At 39.6% G+C, this 19,817-nt stretch overlaps 1 protein-coding gene across 1 annotated transcript; it reads right to left on the bottom strand.

Moving 5' to 3' along the window:
* Positions 1–6,635: 6,635 nt before the first annotated feature.
* Positions 6,636–16,545, bottom strand: FGB (fibrinogen beta chain). The gene is made up of 8 exons (XM_062199476.1): positions 16,419–16,545; positions 13,319–13,510; positions 12,005–12,188; positions 10,890–11,117; positions 9,245–9,358; positions 8,772–8,897; positions 8,270–8,555; positions 6,636–7,386 (listed from the first exon to the last, which is right to left on the bottom strand). The coding sequence occupies exons 1-8, from the start codon at positions 16,524–16,526 to the stop codon at positions 7,155–7,157; spliced, it is 1,470 nt and encodes a 489-aa protein (XP_062055460.1). The 5' UTR covers positions 16,527–16,545; the 3' UTR covers positions 6,636–7,154.
* Between the last annotated feature and the right edge of the window lie 3,272 nt (positions 16,546–19,817).

Below are 19,817 nucleotides of genomic sequence, written 5' to 3'. Positions count from 1 at the left end.
CCGGTGGTACCTCCATCCTCACCCCACATACACTCACACAGAGGCCTCCATAGATTTGAGTTGGGACTGGTAAACATTTCCTTTAACAGAACAACACATTATGTAGGGACAGAACCGTTCTCAGAGAGTAAAAGAGATTGTGAATGAGTGCCAGTTCAAGTCCTGGTTGCTGCACTTCCTATCCAGCTCTCTGCTATGGCCTGGGAATGCAGTGGAAAACGGCCCAAGTGCTTGGGCCCCTGCACCCATGTGGGAGACCTGGGAAAAGCTCCTGATTCCAGGCTTCTGATCAGCCCAGCTCCAGCTGTTTCAGCCATATGGGGAGTGAACCAGCGGATGGAAGACTGCTCTGTTTCTCCCTCTCTCTGTAACTCTGCCTTTCAAATAGATAAATGGGTCTTTTAAAAAAGGTTTTTGTGGATATATGTATAAACTTTTTCCTGTTCTTAAACCTCCTTGAACCAAGGCATTCTGCCATGGAACAAGGGCAGAGCTACTGGGGTAAATGCTCACTCCTAATTTCCAAGCATTTTATAAGTTATTTTAGTTTAACTATTTTGTCCCTCTTTTATATTGGAATTTTTGCATTCTTTTTGTGGACAAGTACAGATTAATTTTTGCAAATGTTTCACAGGCAAGAATGAATGTACACTTTTACAAGTTATAAGATGTTATATTATCAAATTTATTGATGTAGTGGTTAAATATTTTATATTTCTTTCTTGTTTTAACTAATTGGCCTGTCAACAACACAGAGTGCTATAGTGGGGAGTTTCCACTTGGGAAGAAGCAGTAAATTAATTAATAAACAAGACCTGAACATTATAGCTTTTATTTCTCACCTGGTAAGAAGCAACGATTCAAGACCACAGAAGCCAGAAAATTCAGAAGAACCTGCTGAGGCTGAGATGAGAAACGCTCAGTCCACGGGCAGAGGCCTCCCTGCTCATCAACTCATTGCCAAATGTGGGTGCATGCTGATTGCCACACAGTGCTCCGGACAATGTTTGCTCAATTCACCTTTGCCTTAATCCCTACTGGGTCAATGACCTCAAGGCTGCTTGCCTAAGTGAGCTGTTGCTAAACTGCATTAAAGTATCTCCTTTGCAGAGATAAAGCAAATGCAGAAAACAGTTGGTGAAGCCAGGTGAAGGGCAAGGGTGAAGGGCAGGAAGGCATTCGTTCAACCATTCTGATGATTTCTTTGTAGGGCTAACAATGCTCGAAATAACAAGTTAGAGGGAGAAATAAATGATTCAATAAAAATAAGCAAAATATGCATTGCCTGTTGGTCACTCTTAGGCTGGGAGAATGGGAGTAAAGGTACATTGATGAATATAGTCAACAAGGTTTCAGCTCCATGTAAAGTGTGAGTAGCACATTGAATGTCTTTTTTATTCTTCAAAAGAATTTTAAGTCCAAACTACGGAATCATGTAAGATTGAGATTTTTTAGGGGTTCTAGCATTTTAAGAGATGTTAAGCCCCAGTCCAGTGTTAAACATAGGCAGTTGGGGCTCGTGCTGTGGCATAGCGGGTAAAGCTGCCACCTGCAGTGCCGACATCCCATATGGGCACCAATTCGAGAGCCAGCTGCTCCTCTTCCAATCCAGCTCTCTGCTATGGCCTGGGAAAACAGTAGAGGATGGCCCAAGTCCTTTGGCCTGCACCTGCATGGGACACCCGGAAGAAGCTCCTGGCTCCTAGCTTCGGATAGGCACAGCTCCGGCCATTTCCACCAATTGGGGAGTGAACCAGTGGATAAACCTCTCTCTCTCTCTCTCTCTCTCTGCCTCTCCTTCTCTCTCTATGTAACTCTGCCTTTCAAATAAATAAATAAAGCTTTAAAAATATATAGGCAGTAGACACCTATAAAGTCATGGTAATTTTTTTTTTTAAGATTTATTTATTTATTTGAAAGGCAGAGTTACAGACAGGCAGAGACAAAGAGAGAGAGAGGTCTTCCATACACTGATTCACTCCCAAAATGGCCACAATGGCTGGCTCTGGGCCAATCTGAAGCCAGCAGCCAGGAGCTTCTTCTAGGTCTCCCACATGGGTGAGGGGCCCAAGGATTCGGGCAATTTTCTACTGCTTTGTCAGGCCCAGTAGAGAGCTGGATCGGAAGTGGAGCAACCAGGACTTGAACCAGCACCCATATGGGATGCCAGCAGTGCAGACCAGGGCTTCAATCTGCTATGCCACAGCACTGGCGCCATGGTAATTTCAAGGATGACTAATTTTACTGAAAATAGCACCTCATGATCACCTTTTGAGTGAAAAGTGTGCTAGGGAAGAAAGAAAAACTGAGTCTCAGATAAATATAAATGTAGCCTGTATCATGGGTCATTTTTCCATTCAATTATTGTTTACAGCTATTGTCTATATTCCCACTAAAATAGGATCTTTTTGCTTTTTACTAGTTAACCTTCTTATTTGGTGATAGATTAAACCTTTTAACTGTAATATAATTTTTAAATGTTATGGCAAAACCTAAAAAAAGGGAGAAAGAAAGAGGGTGGGAGGGAGGATGGGATATCATTATGTTCTTAGAATTATATCTACATATCCCATTGAGCCTGTTAAAATCTAATTAAAAATTAAATTAAAAAAATTTTTTACATTAAAAAAGAAGAAATTCCCAAATCTAGGCAGTGCCTAGAAACCCTTGAGCACATTTATTTGATAATAGAAACACTTAGGCTCTTTCTATGTGGAGACTCTGATCCTCAACCAGGATTAGAAGCAGGAACTTTGATTTTACCGCAATCCAAGGTTTAGATCATCAGCACACAAGATGTTAAGTGTGTAAGGGTTAATGAGAAGTGTCAGCTGAGCCACGGCAGCCAATGGTGTCAATATTACTTGTAGTTTTGTGACATATGGAGAATCTTTGCTCAGCCGAAAGTCAATCCCTCTATCAACACTGGTCAGCTATTTCCCTTGTCTATGTCCTAAATACAGAGGAACTTCTCCAGCTAAAGTAACTACTGTCTCAAATGCATATATTCTGCATTGTTTGTTGCATATCTTCAGCCCCGATTGAATAATAAAACACATTATCGTTCTCATACCATAGTGTGGGATTAATAATTTTCAGCTGATGTCTCTTTTGTCTTCATAAAGTCATGTGTTAATCTGTGTAGATACAAGGATACTGAAAAGCATTCACAGAAAATAAAATTGCAAGCCAAGTTTACTTTTGTGCAAAAAACTACGTGATCCATGTATGTGTACGAGAGGTCTGCTGATAGCTCATGAAAAACGTGTATGATAAAAAAGCTATGCAGAAATTTCAAAAATTTTTTATTTTTTATGTTTATATAAAGAGATTAGATTTCATGTATTTCCGTAGGAACAGTTCTAAGAAGATAAACTTAGCTTTTAATTCCATTTTTTTCCCCAAATTTTCAGAACTCTCCTTGTACTTTATATATTCTAACCAGGGTCAGCTACTGTTTTATTATATTCAAAATTGTGACGTTTAAATGGCAAAATCAGATGCATAACATTTCTTACTAAACGATACTTTAAGAAAGCTGACTTCTTTCTAGGTGGACTTACACACTTTTATTACGCAGGCTTGGTCTCGGGGTTTCTGCTATTCGTACAGTAACTGGGAATTCACCGTGGTTTGTAGTCTATGGTTGATTCACTTTAAGTACTAAGGGGCCATTAGGGCCTTTGTGTGTGTAAAGGGGGCAGAGCAAAGGTTTCAGGATTGTACCCTCCCATCCCCCCATGCCTCATCAGTGCACTTGTGCTACTCTGTCTTGCCTCAAAAGTTTTGCTTTCGAATATTTTGTATATTGAGTTTCTGGGCAGAAAATGGTGTGTGTGCATTTGTGTGTATATGTTTACAGAATTTCTAAGACTTTGATGATTATTGGGAGTTAGTCATCCAATAGTTATGATTTCATGAAAATCAGCCTTTATGGAAGGATGATGATTCTGGAATCAAAGCTGGATAAAACTCATTACTAGTAAACAAAAAAGATGCATGATATAGACCAACTACTGGCACTAATGATTGAAAAATGACAAAAATTATCCAGGAGTTTCAGAAGCTTTTCCCTGGATGTGGACAGTTAAAGCAAGTTTAGAAAATGAATTGTGATTTTTTTAGGCTGGTGCCGCGGCTCACTTGGCTAATCCTCCGCCTGTGGCGCCGGCACACCAGGTTCTAGTCCCAGTCGGGGCGCCAGATCCTGTCCCGGTTGCCCCTCTTCCAGTCCAGCTCTCTGCTGTGGCCCGGGAAGGCAGTGGAGGATGGCCCAAGTGCTTGAGCCCTGCACCGGCGTGGGAGACCAGGAGAAGCACCTGGCTCCTGGCTTCGGATCAGCGTGGTGCGCTGGCCGCAGCACGCAGGCCACGCGCGCCGGCCACAGCGGCCATTGGGGGGACCTTTCTCTCTGTCTCTCTCTCTCACTGTCCACTCTGCCTTTCAAAAATAATAAATAAATACATAAAAAGAAAATGCGTAGTGATTTTTCAGACAGTGTTGCAGGGAAGAGCCCGTTGATAGCAACAGCATGACAACGCGGGGCCTGATCGTGCAGCTAGTGCTGCAGTGAACGTGGGAGTGCATATGTGCGCTCAGATTCTGATTTCGCTTCTTTTGCATATATAACCAGAAGTGGGATATGATAGATACTGCTGCCTATATTAGCTGTAGAATTTTATATTCCTACCAATATTGTACAAGGGTGCAATATGGTTCTACTGATATGAGGTACCTGAAATAGTCAAACTAATTGAAACAGAAAACTGAATGGTGTTTGCCACAGACAGGGGTAAGGAGCAGTGAGGAATTATGCAGTAAGTGTACAGTAACAGTCATAGAAGATGAAGAAATTCTAGAGATCTTCTGTCCAATAGAGTGCCTACAGTTAATAATACAGCATGAAGTGCTTAAACATTTGTTAAGAGGGCAGACTTCATGTTAAATGGTCTTACCACACCGTAACACAACACAACACCACAAAGGGACATAAGGACAGTTTTGGTGGTGAAGGAAATATTCAATACCTTGATGTGGTGGTGGGATCATAGATAGATAGATAGATAGATAGATAGATAGATGTCTGGACTTATCAAATTGGATACATTAAATATATGCGGATTTTCAAATATATTAATTACACTCCAGTAAAGCTGTTGGAATGTTTTTACAAAGGGCCTGATGAAAAATCCATTGTGACAAAAATATAGGAGTATAGTGAAGGGGCAGGAGATGGCATTGGGTTCTAGTATAAAATATGGGAACATTAATTTTTACCTCTAACTAAAGAATTCTGATGCAAGGAATGGATATAGATGACAAGAAGAAAAGTAACTTGACCAGACTTTCCTAATTTTGGTATAATATATTTTATGGCAAAATGATAGGTGGAGTATAGGACACAATGGGACAGAACCTGTAACAAGGAAACCATGTGAACGTTGAAGTTGGATTTGATGAGTAATTAAGAAAATGACAGTGATCCCAAGATAGAAATTAATAACCTGGGGCCGGTGCTGTGGCACACTAGGTTAATCCTCCGCCTGCGGCGCTGGCATTCATATGGGCACCGGGTTCTAGTCTCAGTTGCTCCTCTTCCAGTCCAGCTCAATGCTGTGGCCTGGGAAAGCAGTAGAAGATGGCCCAGGTGCCTGGGCCCTGCACCCACATGGGAGACCAGGAAGAAACTCCTAGCTCCTGGCTTCGGATCGGCACAGCTCCGGCCATTGTGGCCATTTGGAGAGTGAACCAATGGAAGGAAGACCTTTCTCTCTGTCTCTCTCTCAATGTCTGTAAACTCTACCTGTCAAAAAAAAAAAAAAAAAAAAAAAAAAAAAACTAAGAGGCTGGCACCGCGGCTCAATAGGCTAATCCTCCGCCTGCAGTGCTGGCACACGGGGTTCTAGTCCCGGTTGGGGCGCCGGATTCTGTCCCGGTTGCCCTTCTTCCAGTTCAGCTCTCTGCTGTAGCCCGGGAGGGCAGTGGAGGATGGCCCAAGTGCTTGGGCCCTGCACCTGCATGGGAGACCAGGAAAAGCACCTGGCTCCTGGCTTCGGATCAGCGCGGTGCGCCGGCCACAGTAGCCATTGGAGGGTGAACCAACGGCAAAAAGGAAGACCTTTCTCTCTGTCTCTCTCTCTCACTGTCCACTCTGCCTGTCAAAAAAAGAAAGAAAAGAAAAAAAATCTAAGAAAAAAAAAAGAAATAATAACCTTTGCCTAGATCAAAGATCAAGAAGTAGAAGCTCTGGATAAAAAGTTCTATGAAAGTGGGAGGCAATGGCGATGCTGGGGACAAGAAGTGCCCAGCATCATAGGCCCTGGGGTGAAGTGAGGAAATGTGGAGATGACACACCCAACTTATGGGGAGATATAGAAAGAGCAGAAAGCTCTCGTCTACTTTAGTTCTACTGTGATGACATGAAAAAGGAAAAAGGAACAAAAAACTAATTGAGAGCATTAATAGGCCTAGCTTCCATGGTCAACAGGCAAAGTCTGCTTTCTATTTCCCTATTTTTCTTAAAAAGCACACAGTAAAGACTTGATCCTGATTGTCCTCTTGGAATTGCTGTCCCCTCTGTTTACTTAAGTGGCAGACGAACGATTTTTCCATGGAACACAGTAAGATTCTGAAACTTCACATGTTCAATACCAGTTTATTAGACCTTGAGGTTGTGAACACTTTTCTTAATTCATCGGTCATGTGGATCATAAAATCAGGGGACATTAACTTACTGCAACAGAAACCGGTTTAATTGATAAATCTTTTTGAAAGCTTTCTGTAACAAATCTTACACATGGTTTTAAAAGTGGATTTTTAAACTAAAGTGTCTAGTTTGTCTCATAGTTTTCCTACACTAAGGATAGAATATCCTCCTTCCAAATTTAAAACTTTTCATAATCAACTAGAATTAAAAATCTGGACACCAACTTTCTCCACAGTTATCCTTTTAATGACTTTCTGGTGAATAAGATAAATAAAGATTACAAAAGAGAAATTGTGCGATATTTTAAATGTTATTCATCCTATACATTTTCCAAAAAGCCACACAATTGTTTGAGAGTTTTAGAGGGCTGTAATGGCTGAAAGAAAACTCCAGTAACATAATGTACAAAATGTTGTCATGCATAGAATAAAAATCTCCGTTTTGAGCACTACTGCTGTGGGAAGAAGGGCCTGATCTTCATAGACATCTTCTTCATTGAATACCATGACCCCTTCCAGTTCATCCACACTATGCCATCATCTGTGCCATGCTTTGCCATGTCCCAGCTGTAATGTCCACCCCAGTAGTATCTGCCATTTGGATTGGCTGCATGGCATCTGTTATACCACCATCCACCACCATCCTCTTTAGCACACTGTTTTCTGGGATCTGCAGTTAGCCTGAAAGGAAACATTTTTGGGATTATTAGAAACAGAACAACAGTGGTTAATTCAGTGCTTTGCAGTCCCCATTGAAGGGTGCTCTATTCAGTTGTGTGCAGTGTTTGTTCCTTAGGGTACTATTTGTAATAGGCCAAAGGCCTTCTCTGCCCTATAGTGAGAAGGGGGAACAACTGAACATATATGGCCAATTCATCCAGGAATTACACTGATTACTTTCTACTGAAATGGCAATTTTCCATGTCTTAGAGTTAGAAAGCCCTGGAAAATGAAATGAAGATTTCAATATACATATTAGAAAAAAGGAATACGGTTATTTTCCTAAGAGTCCACTACTCAGATATGCGTTCTAGAGACCAGCATTGTGGCACAGTAGGTTAAGCCACTACCTATGACGTCCCTTATGAGTTAAAGTCCCGATTGCTCCATTCCTGATCCAACTCCCTGTTATCATGCCCAGGAAAGCAGCAGAAGACAGCCTAAGTATCTGAGCCTCTGTCACCCACATGGGAGACCCAGATGAAGCTTCTGGCTCCTCACTTTGGCCTGGTCTGGCCCCAGCTGTTGCTGTTGCAGCCATATAGGGAATGAACCAGCCAATGAAAGGTATCTCTCTCTCTCTCCATCTGTAACTATGCCTTTCAAATAAAAATAAATATTTATTTTTTTAAAGAAATAAATGTGTTCTAGTTCCAGTTTTATCTCTTGGTAGTTGTGTGACTTTGACTAAGGTACTCATCTCTAGACCTCATCTGTAAAGCGGTACATAAAGAGACAGGAAGTGTCCAAGAAATGGTAGTTGTTTCCAGCCTTAGCTATTATTGATGGTAAGTAGTGATATTAGTAGGGAATTTTAAAGCAGAACAAAGAACACAATACATACCAGCCATCATTGTCTCTGTCATACGTGCTGAAGAACATGCCGTTGTGAATGGTCATGGTTCTGTTCTCTCCCACAAGTTGAGATGCCCCCTCCATGAGGGCGTTTCCAGCAGTTCCTCTGTATTTGTTCACTGAGATCTGGTATTTGTTGGCCTCATTCTGGATAGTGAATCCTCCGTAGTGAGCCTTCACCTTATCTCCGTTCCAGTCTTCCATTTCAATCAAAAGTTCTGTGGGTCCTATCTTGGTAATCTGGGAAATTTTATCATTTCCAAGCCAATACTCACCTAAAGGAAAAATAAAATAGAATCTCATGAAAAATAAAACTTTTGTGAACACAAAAGCCCCTGCCTTTATTCTACATTTTTTAAAAAAAAATTATTGTAATGAAACTCCTCTTAATTACCTAAAACCTAAAAACATACTCCCAACATGATGCTTTCTTTTAACGGAGAAAAAACATTTTAAATAGGATGATTTTATTTTGTACTTGAAGTTTTTACCTGGCAGGCCGCAATATTTTTTCCCATCTGCGTTCCTTGCGATGTTTCCAAACCCTTCCTTGTATGGATTCCATTTCCTGCCAAAGTCAACACTGCCATCTTGACGATTCTGAATTACTGTCCATCCTTTGGTTGACAGAAATAAAAGTTGCATACATTAATCAACACACAGCAATGTCGTTTGAAAGAAGGTCTGGATCCTTGTCCACTCAATGTATTTTATGCCCTTCTATATTTGGTGCCCCAGAATAGATAGAATCAAAAATAAATGTAAGATGAAAATTCTTAAAGTCTTTGGTTACTGCGAGTGCTTTATATTATTCCAAATTGTGATTTATGGGTATTTTACAACTTTCAAAATATCAAATCAAGTGGCTCATTTTTAGCTATGTTAGAGCTCAATCTTGGTTCCTCCCATTTTATGGCATCAAATGAATTCCAGAGCAATAGGTCAATACCAATCAAATACTTACCTCCATTTTCTGTGTTCATATCACAGTATACTCTATATGGTTTGATAGAACTATCAGGCTGAATGAGATACATTTCAGATGTTTCACCTCCTTTCCTGATAATTTCCTCACATTCTGTAAATATAAGATGACAGATGATGTTCAAGAACCTACAATATAATAATCTGGTCTTTTTGTCACTAATTATTTTTTAGAAAACTTTTATTTAATAAGTATAAATTTTGAAAGTACAACTTTTTTTTTATTAGACAGGCAGAGTTAGACAGAGAGAAATGTCTTCCTTCCGTTTGCTTACCCCCCCCCCCCATGGCTGCTACAGCCGGCATGCTGCACCGATCCGGCCAGGTGCCTCCTCCTGGTCTCCCATGTGGGTGCAGGGGCCCAAGCACTTGGCCATCCTTCACTGCCTTCCCGGGCCACAGCAGAGAGCTGGACTGGAAGAGGAGCAACTGGGACTAGAACCCGGCGCCCATATGGGATGCTGGCGCCGCAGGCAGAGGACTAACCAAGTGAGCTACAGCGCCGGCCCCTGAAAGTACAACTTTTGGATTATAGCAGTTCTTCCCCCTATAACCACCCTCCCACCCCCAAACCATCCCATCTCCTACTCCCTCTCTCATCCCATTCTTCATTAAGATTCATTTTAAATTATCTTTTTATATATAGAAGATCAACTCTATACTAAGTAAAAATTTCAACAGTTTGCACCCACACAGACACACAAAGTATAAAGTACTCTTTGAAGACTAGTTTTACCATTAATTCTCATAGTACAACACATTAAGGACAGAGGTCTACATGGGGAGCAAGTGCACAGTGACTCCTGTTGTTGATTTAACAATTGGCACTCTTATTTATGATGTCAGTAATCACCTGAGGCTTTTGTCATGAGCTGCCAAGGCTATGGAAGCCTCTTGAGTTCACAAACTCTGATCTTGTTTAGACAAGGCCATAATCAAAGTGCAAGTTTTCTCCTCCCTTCAGAGAAAGGTACCTCCTTCTTTGACGGCCCCTTCTTTCCACTGGGATCTCACACACAGAGATCTTTCATTTAGGTCTTGGCTTTCCATGCCTGAAATACTCTCCTAGGTTTTTTAGCCAAATCTGAATGCCTTAAGGGCTGATTCTGAGGCCAGAGTGCTGTTTAGGTCATTTGTCATAGTTTTAGTAACTAATTCTTTAAGATAACTGATTGCAGGGGTTACAGAGGACTGTGTTATTACAGACACTTAAGAATGATGTTATAGAAATTGGATTTTCTTTTTACTGAAAATTATGCCCAGTTTTGAGTTTTGTCTGCCAAAGCTTTCTACCCACCACCCTGCCCTGGATAACCATTTACTTGCAGAACACACAGGATGGAGAAATTCCTGAATCTGTCAATGGAACTACCATCAGCACAAGCAAGTGTGTCTATACACACAGAAAACAATGCTGGGATTACTATCATCATTATAGTCTACGCTGCTCATAAAAAATTAGCAAATTTATCAGGCCAAGGTAGAATACAACACGCTAAGGATACCTTCATGGTGTGATATTTCATTATAATCTTCTGGGGGAAATCAAAGCTTTGTTTAGTTATCTTATTTTTAGAAAGTGTGAGTTCCTTTGGAATCCTTTAGAAATATGCATAACTAGATACCTTTTCCAGACACCACAGGAATATTACAACTGACAGTGCAAGGAGTACGGCAGTAGTCCATCTGAATTGAGACATCAGATTCTAATTTTTGTATTTTGCTTCTCAGGGTTTCCAGGATTGAACGGAGCACGCGAAGGTTAGTTGGAATATTACTATTCACAGTCTCATCTATATATATTTTCTGCTTTTCCAGCTCTAAGGAATACTCATTTATTGCATTTTCATTATCTGGAAAAATGAAGTAACATATTAACTGTACAATTATGATTTTGATTTTCTGCAAACAAATTACTAAACATTGAGCTACTATCAAGCAGTCACAATATATAGTTATATGTATAGGAAATTATTGGGTCCATAGTATGTATAAATTAATATATAGCCTAACTACCACACTAGTAATTTACCATAGATATTAGCTACAGATTATGTCCAATCATAAATACAATAGATTTGTATTTTCTTGGTAAGGATAAAAGGAGAAAACAGTATTTGGGTCTTTCATTTCAGAAGTTCAATATCTCATAAAGTGGATACACTTGATTCACTTATCCAAATCATGTTAAGTACTAAAGAGCTTTGAAATTTACAAGAGATGTCATGATTCTTTTGAAAACTGCCCAAATTTGAACATGCTACTCCCTGAACTGCCTATGACAGGCTGATCCCTAATCATCCAGCCAACAGCACTCAACATTCAGATCTCAAGATTCACAAGTTAGATATCATTACGCACAACACAACTGAATAAATCATGAATCACTCTCTCATGAAAATTTCAAATGTTACATCAGTAAATGCTAACTTTGTACTCTGTGGAAAACAGGACAGGTTTCTTATAGACTAAAAACAAGTTACAGTGAAATTTTTCATGGAAAATCATCCTTGCTGATACCATACTTGGGATAAGAGTTGAACAGTGCTTATCTGATATGATTGCAGGTAAAGGCGTGTAAGTGAACACCTGGAGCAATCAGGTGCCTAGTGAAAGCAGGGTGAATGCTATTTAGGCTAACTAGAAATGTTGATTTTCTCATAATCATGTATTCTCATGGCAATTTCATTGGTTCTGATTTTATAACTGAGAGTCAAATAGAAAACACCAGGTTACCTACCTTTTGCTTGCTTCTGCCTCTTTTGCCACATGTCTTTTAGCAGAGTCACGTACTGATAGGTGGTGCTGGAGCTCTCGGAAACCTCATCCATTGTGTTACGTAACTCCTTAACCTTGTTTTTGATTGGCTTCTCCAGTCTTAACAAGTCCTCTTGCAACTGACATCCTGTGGGACACAACACTCCCTACAGACAAAACAGTTAGTGTTAGAGGAAATATTGGGGTTATGGATATTTGTTAAAACATCACATAGTGAAAAGAAATTATGTCATTAGTCAATTTAAGAACATTATGGGGGACGGTGCTGCGGCTAAGCCTCTGCCTGGGTTCTGGCATCCCATGTGGGTGCTGGTTCGAGACCCGGCTGCTCCTCTTCCAAATCCAACTCTCTGCCTATGGCCTGGGAAAGCAGTGGAAGATGGCCCAGATGTTTGGGCCCCTGCACCTGCATAGAGGTCAGGAAGAAGCTCCTGGCTCCTGGCTTTGGATCTGCTCAGCTCTGGCTGTTGCGGCCATCTGGGAAGTGAACCAGCAGATACAAGATTTCTGTCTCTCCCTCTCTTTGTAGCTCTACCTCTCAAATGAAAAAATAAAATCTTTTTTAAAATTAAAAAAAAAAATGTGGTTTTCTTTATACAAGATCAGAAATTCTAGAGTCATCATCAAACTCTTAAGAATATTAAAAATATTTCTGAGGCCAGCATTGTGACACAGCCTGTTAAGCCCATATCAGAGAATTGGATTAAGCCTGGATGGTCCAGTTCAGACCCAGTTCCCTGTTAATACATCCAGGAAAGCAGAAGCAGAGGGTGCAAGTACCTATTCCCCTGCCACCCACGTGGGAGACCCAGATGGAGTTCCAGGTTCCTGGCATCCGCCCGGCCCAATCCCAGCCATTGTGGCCATTTGCAGAGTGAACCATTAAACGGAAGAACTCTTCCTCTTTCTGTCTCTTTCTCTTTCTCACTGTCAGTCTACTTCTCACATCAATCAACTAAATCTTGAAAAACAAAAATATCGCTTACCACATGAGAAATGTAATCAGGCTCTGAAAATTTTACCACTTGTAGAAAGGACACAGGCGAGATGCAAAGGAAAAGGCAACACCCATGCATTGCAATTTGTTATCTTGGCCCCAGACCAAAGAAAACAAGAAAGGAAGCCTAAACTAAAGACCCCATAAGTTGGTTTTGAATTTGATTTCATAAATAAACCAAAAGAAAAGGACAATGATGGTCACGTGGGCTAGTGAAGCACTGGGAAGCCGTGAAGACTCTTCTTGTAGCACTACCACTACAGGAGCCAGAGCACCCACCCGCTCTTCATCACCATGAAGGCAGCCTCCAGCATCAGGTATTTTCCTCTCCTTTTTCGTTTGCCTGGCAACTGGTGTGGCTGGCCGAGCTCGGTAGCCACCTTCGCTGATGGGAGGTGGGGCAGGTCTCAGGCTCGGAAGTTCTTCCCTCTTCTTGTCGATGGGCCGATGACCACGGGCATCTGGAAGAACCTGCAACAAACAAAAATGCAGTGCTGTAGCAGATTTGCGACGTAGCCGTCCTAACACCTTCAATTTATTATTGAGTTGGTTACAAGTCTGAGGATTCGCTGAAGGCCCATCAACTGCATAGTTGGCGGTGGTAAATCAGTAGGCTGCCTGGGTCTCTTATGTGTATTTAATGAATTTGTATCCAAGGTAGTTGTCAAAGAGAAGCCCTGAGACAAAACTAGCAGCTTAGGTATAATAATGATTTTTGATTCCTGAAACCTGTGTGTTGGAACATACAAAATTTTAAGAAATCCATTTTGTTAAGGATCAATATTCTCTAGCCACTTGGAATACTAAATCCTTGCAATTATTGCTAATCATTTCCCCAACTTCTATTTTTATGAATCAACAATTAGGCTAACTCTCATATAATGATGTATGTAACAGACAATACAAATTTATTAAAAGCGAAATTTCTTGGGGCTGGCGCTGAAGCACAGTGGGTTAAAGCCCTGGCCTGAAGTGCCCGAATCCCATAAGGGCTCCAGTTTGAGTCCCGGCCACTCCTCTTCCGATCCAGCTCTCTGCTATGGCCTGGGAAAGCAGTAGAAGGTGGCCCAAGGACTTGGGCCCCTGCACCCACATGGGAGACCCAGAAGAAGCTCCTGGCTCCTGGCTTCAGATCAGCACAGCTCCAGCAGTTGCGGCCATCTGGGGAGTGAATCAGTGAAAAGAAGACCTCTCTCTCTGTCTCTACCTCTCTATATAACTCTTTCAAATAAATAAAATAAATATTTTAAAAAGGTGAAATTTCTTAGGATTTATTTATAATAATCCAACATTTGATCCTAACATGTTCCAAGAGGAATTAGGCACTCTGAAGCCAGACTGTTTGGGTTAAATTCTTGACTCTGCCACTTTCTAGCTGTAAGTCTTTACCCAAGTTATTTTATTTGTGTCCCAGTTTCCTCATCTGTAATATAAGAATAATAACAGTTTGCATATGGCCTATGAAATTACTGTAACAATCAAATGTTTTATGCATATGACATGCTCAGAAAAGTGCGTGGCACATTGTGAGCACTCATTACTATTTATATTGGAATCACACATAAGAAACACTATAGGTTAAGTGGTTCCTTTACTGCTAATTCTACTTTTTATTCTTCTATCAGCAAAATTATTGGTTAAACCCTCTGTTGATATTTCCTACATGATTTTTTGATGAACTCATTTTAAACATGATTTCCTCACATTTAAAATAATTCTCAGGTATTTGCAAGGCAATTAAAATTGCTTACTAATTTAGAAATGTTACAATAAAAATAATGAGGTGGAAATATGCAATATAGTACAAAGTTTTGGCTTGCATAAATTACACTTCTATGTCCTTTGTCAGTAGCCTTAGAGGCTTCATTACAAATTAACAAATAATAAGATTTGGAGCAACAATTGAGCTATCTTGCAATTGCCTAGAAGTCATCAAGTGAACCCTATTTGGAATTTTATTGTCATTTGTTTGTGAAATTGTTGTATCAATTAACATTCAGCGGGGTGGAAGTAGGCTTGAAACTCAAGCAGATTGTGTCCACATTCTCCTGTTGCATCACTGAGCTGCATACACACACCCTTAACTCACAAACCGCTGAGGGAAACCTGTACCGCATGTCCAAGATGCGGTTCCAACCACATTCTATAGGCTGCAACATCAAGTTTACAAAATGTGATCACTTGCTTATTGCAAATAAAATTAAGGTCAAAGAAAACTTCCACTAGAGAGGTAGAATGGACGGTCTAGCTTTACTAGAGAAAGAGCAAAATGAAAAATATTTAAAGAAATCACGTGCGGATTTAGGCCCATAAATATCACTTACATAAATCACCAAATTAGAAAATTCATTTTGCTGCCTAACAGTTAAACTGTTTCCCTGTGAATTTGGTGAGCAAGAATGCGAAAATACTGAGTAAAGTACTTCAAAAACGTAGTTTTACAAATTCACAATTTTCTTACCTAATATGATTAACCTGACAATTACCTTTTTATATGTACTCTGAGAATTAGAACATTAGAGTTCCCTTCAAATTGAACAAATGTTCCAAAATGAATTACTGCATGTATTATTGTGCACTCTTTCTCAGTGTGCCAATATTTTGCTATATCCAATACATCTGATCATGTACATTTGATAATTAAATTTGAATTTTAAACATAAAAAATGCATTTCTGTGTTTTGATGTCAAAATGCTAGCAAAGATAATACTTGAGAAAAAGTGTAACATAATGAAAAAAACGAGACTGAGCTATGTTTCATAACCATTAGTAACAACAATAAGTACTTCAGATGTTCTCATCTGAAACATCAGTATTTCATTTTCTAGCACTACCCTTGGCCTATGCTGCTTCCAGTCTCAGGTGATCATTCTCACGCAGAAACAGTAATCTCAGGAGCCGTATGTTACTATTCACCAAAGCAACCTATCTACGGAAGTTTTTTCTTTGAAAATATTGTTACTTTTATTGAATAGTCTGCAAAATTTCTAGTGTTTCTCCTCATAGTTAAAACAATGTATTGCTAGAATTTTAAGTGAAAATTGTAGTACTCAGGTTAGCAACAATGAGAAAACACATCTTATTCTAGCTAAGTCAACTTCACCTGGGAAAATAATGGTGATAAACCAGACAACAAGAAACTACTTTGTTTTAATATAAGACATACTATGAAAATATTCTCTAAATAAAAAGAGCCCCTAAGAGTAACTATTCAATTTCATAACTGTAATCAATGCCAACTTCATAACCATAAGCATACATAAGATTATTATTATATATTATAATGATTATGATTATTATGATTATATATTATGATTAAATTATTATATTATGATTATTTGTTAATAATGTTAGTAATAATATATTTTTAAAAATCACCTCATCATCGTAGTCGTCGGCAGCTTGGGATTTAACTATAAAAGTACACAACAGTAGAAATAACAGATGTTTCATGGTTTTAAATTTTTGGAAGTTCCAAGAAACCATCCTTTGCCTGTGGACTTAGCTGAGAGATCTTCAATCCTATATATACCTGGGTCCTCAGTTAGGTATGGCTTTAGAAATGGTTACCTTCCCTTAGTTAAAATTTAACTGTGGTGCACTTGTTGGCTGAACCATTTTATCACTTAAGCAACATCTTCCCAGCAACTTGTTTGCTTGTCACAGGACTACTCTTCTCTGTAGACATAATTTAGGCACACTGAAGTTCTCCAGTTTCTTCAAAGGGAAAAACTGATGGAAAGTCAGGCCATTCCTAAACTAGATGTGGATCACGCTTCCTGTAAATGAATGTGTGTGCTGCACATGCTCACCAATAACATGGGAGAAAAAAAAAGTCCAAGCACAAAAGGTCAGACGTATCTGAAGGCATCTGCTAGGATGGTAAACTCAAAGAAGATTTACCAGAAACGCTGACGTTTGGAGGTAACCATGTAGCTCAGTTTTAAAAGGGCTACTAAAATCAAGAGTAGTGTTATATTATACGTTTAGCCTTTCATTTTGGTTATCAGAATAACAAAACCACAATTCATCAGAAATAAATGATGGAAACAAAATGTTCAGGATCTTTTTTTTTTTTGCTTTGACCAGTTTTCACTAACATATGTCCTTTATCAACATGTTAAAATGTTAAATTCTAAATAATATTAGAATAATTAGTAGGCTATAAATTCCTAAATTAAAATTATTATGCTGATTGGATACATACTTAATATGCTATTTTATTGTTATATTGAAAACATTGTCAACAGTGGTGAAGATTTTCTATACGTACTTCATCAGTATGTGTACATGTTACATGTGATACATTTCCTTCACCATTTCCTGTAAATCTCCAAGTCCATCTCTTTCATCTGTTCATTCAATTGTTGCAATGAGGATTAACAGTACTACAGGCGTAAGTAGGAAAAACAAAGCCAACAACCCAAGTCCCAGCAAGTGTGCTGTTTCAAAGCATTTTTTGTCTTTGTATGGAAAGTGAAACATTTTCATTAAATTTGAAAATTTACTTTATGACTATCTGAGTTTGGATCAGAAAAGTGTTTTAAGTAATACTTTGAAACAGAATCTTTTTTATAATGGTATGAGATACTGAAAATGTTTCTTCTCTTGGTAGCATCAGTATTGGTTTCATTTTCAAATTCTTTTGACTCACATTTATAGAAATAAAGTTTTGAGTTTCAGTTGAGAAAAATACTTGATTGAGACTTTCCAAATCTGTGTCCCATTTATTAGTAATGAGTAACTATTGTATACTTTAAGATTTTTTTTCAGTTTTGTTTTCTCTTAGAGTAAATGCCAACAGAAATGATGTATATTCCTGCTAATTTCAAAATAATTATTTCTTAAGAGCATTAATACAAATATTTTTTATCTTTTGAGGTAACATATAACCACTGCATTTTCAATCACTGACATTTTAACAGCTAGCAATAGGAACATCATTTAACTTTATTTATTTATTTGATTTGACAGGCAGAGAGAGCTCTCCCATTCACTGGTTCACTTCCAATTTCCTGCAAAAGACAGGTCTGGGCCAGGTGAAAGCCAGAAATCAGGAAACCAACTTGGACCTCCCATGCGGGCGGCAGGGATTCAAGTATTCTGCCCGAGTGAGCATTAGTAGGAAGCTGGAACTAGGAGCACAGCAGACCTTGAACCCAGGTTCCTGGACGTGGGATGTGGACATGCCAAGAAGCATCTTAACCGGCAGGACCGATGTCTGCCCCTGACCCATCATTTAACTTCCGGAAGTTTGCACATTTTTGTTGTTGTGCCTTCTAGAATTTAATAGACTCTTGTTCAATATTCAAGTGAAAGTTCCTTCCCATTCCCACTTTGCTCTACTCTGACAGGCATTCTTGACATCATCAGAAAAAAGAAAATGATGGAAAGAAATTGGAATGCGTGCTCCATAGGAACAAGTTCATTCTGCAGTTTCGGAGCGGACTGTAAGTGCTCGGAAGCGTGCAGGAGGCTGGGGAGCAAACTGGGGAGCAAAGCGAACACAGTAGGCACTTACTAAACAGTTACCGAAGGAGGGACTGAGCTAAGCTTCATTAAACTGTGTGGTTTATTTACCTTATTTAATTCTTGAAACCACTAAGTTCTATAGATGACAAAACTGTGGTTCAGAGAAATGTAGTAAACTACCCAAGAATAAATGGGTAATATATGCTATTGTCAGGAACTGACTGGGTCTGACCCTACAGTCCATCATCCTCTATGCCCACTACATCATACTGCCCAAATGAATCTATTATAAAAACTTTACCTATAACTTTTTTTGGTTGTGTGTTGCTTTCTGGTTTGGTTTTGGGGCCAGTCCCTCCTCTTGGGACACACTGACACAGACAGTTACACTCAGTTTCACCTCTTGGCTTTCACTTGCTCCGTGCTCCAAATGGGTGTAGGTACAGTCGTGACTGTGTGAGGAGCACTGGTGGTGCAGAGGTGATGGGCTTCGCTGCAGTTCCTCTTAGACACTTTTTTATACAGTTGCAATAACAGCCTAAGTTGCCTCATATTACAAAGTAGATGTTTGCAAAGAAAAGAAGTGTATTTGCAGATTCCATTTCTTAAAACACTTAGCTTTTCAGAATGTTGATGCTATTGGTGGAGGGAACAGGGAGTACTATTTGCTCAGTTACATTTTGGGGTCAATAGTGCAGTGTTCTTCATATTAGCTGATGTGGTTACGTAAGTCAAGGACAGTAAATCAGTGACAGAACACAGGTCACCGGTGCTGTCCAGCAACGCCCTGACATGAAGGGCAAAGACTTCCGGGCACTGATCAACATATTTGTTACAATGTTTACAATCCGTGGGAGGCCCAGTCTACACAGCACAGGGAAATTGGGTTTAGCGACTACTTACTGAGCACCTGCTTTGAGGTAGCCAGTGGGCTGGGGGCCAGGGATGCCGTAGTGAACAAGATAGAGGCCCAACAGTCACAAAAGCTTTCTGTCTAGAGCAAAAGAAAATGGAAACTACTTAGGAAAACTTGTTCTGAGCTTAAAACAGGGGAAGGTGAGGCTTTGGGGAACATTAACAGGGGCCTCATCTCCCTCAGGGTGAAAAGGGACTTGAAAAGAATGAGGCTTTAGTGATTTGAATGACCCATGGTTTATATCAAGCATAGGAGGTACTTAACACATCGGAGGTACTTAATAAATAATAACAGAGCAAGTTTATGATTGTATAAATAAGTGAATAGAAAAATATTATCTTTGTCTAAATAGGCATAGGTTTTGAGATACTTTACCAAGGCTCCACGTA

This window comes from Lepus europaeus, chromosome 8, assembly GCF_033115175.1.
Source record: "Lepus europaeus isolate LE1 chromosome 8, mLepTim1.pri, whole genome shotgun sequence".
Classification (NCBI taxonomy): Eukaryota; Metazoa; Chordata; class Mammalia; order Lagomorpha; family Leporidae; genus Lepus; species Lepus europaeus.
Note: the sequence above shows the minus strand (reverse complement) of the source record. Positions and strands in the feature narration are given on the sequence as shown.

What these genes read in the sequence shown, in the direction of transcription:
- FGB (XM_062199476.1), bottom strand. Translation starts at nt 16,526, where the DNA reads ATGGTTTCTTGGAACTTCCAAAAATTTAAAACCATGAAACATCTGTTA. An exon ending in TCCTGTGGTGTCTGGAAAAG is followed by an intron (nt 9,359 to 10,889) that starts GTATCTAGTTAT and finishes TTATATTTACAG; the next exon opens with AATGTGAGGAAATTATCAGG. An exon ending in TATGAACACAGAAAATGGAG is followed by an intron (nt 8,898 to 9,244) that starts GTAAGTATTTGA and finishes TGTCAACCAAAG; the next exon opens with GATGGACAGTAATTCAGAAT.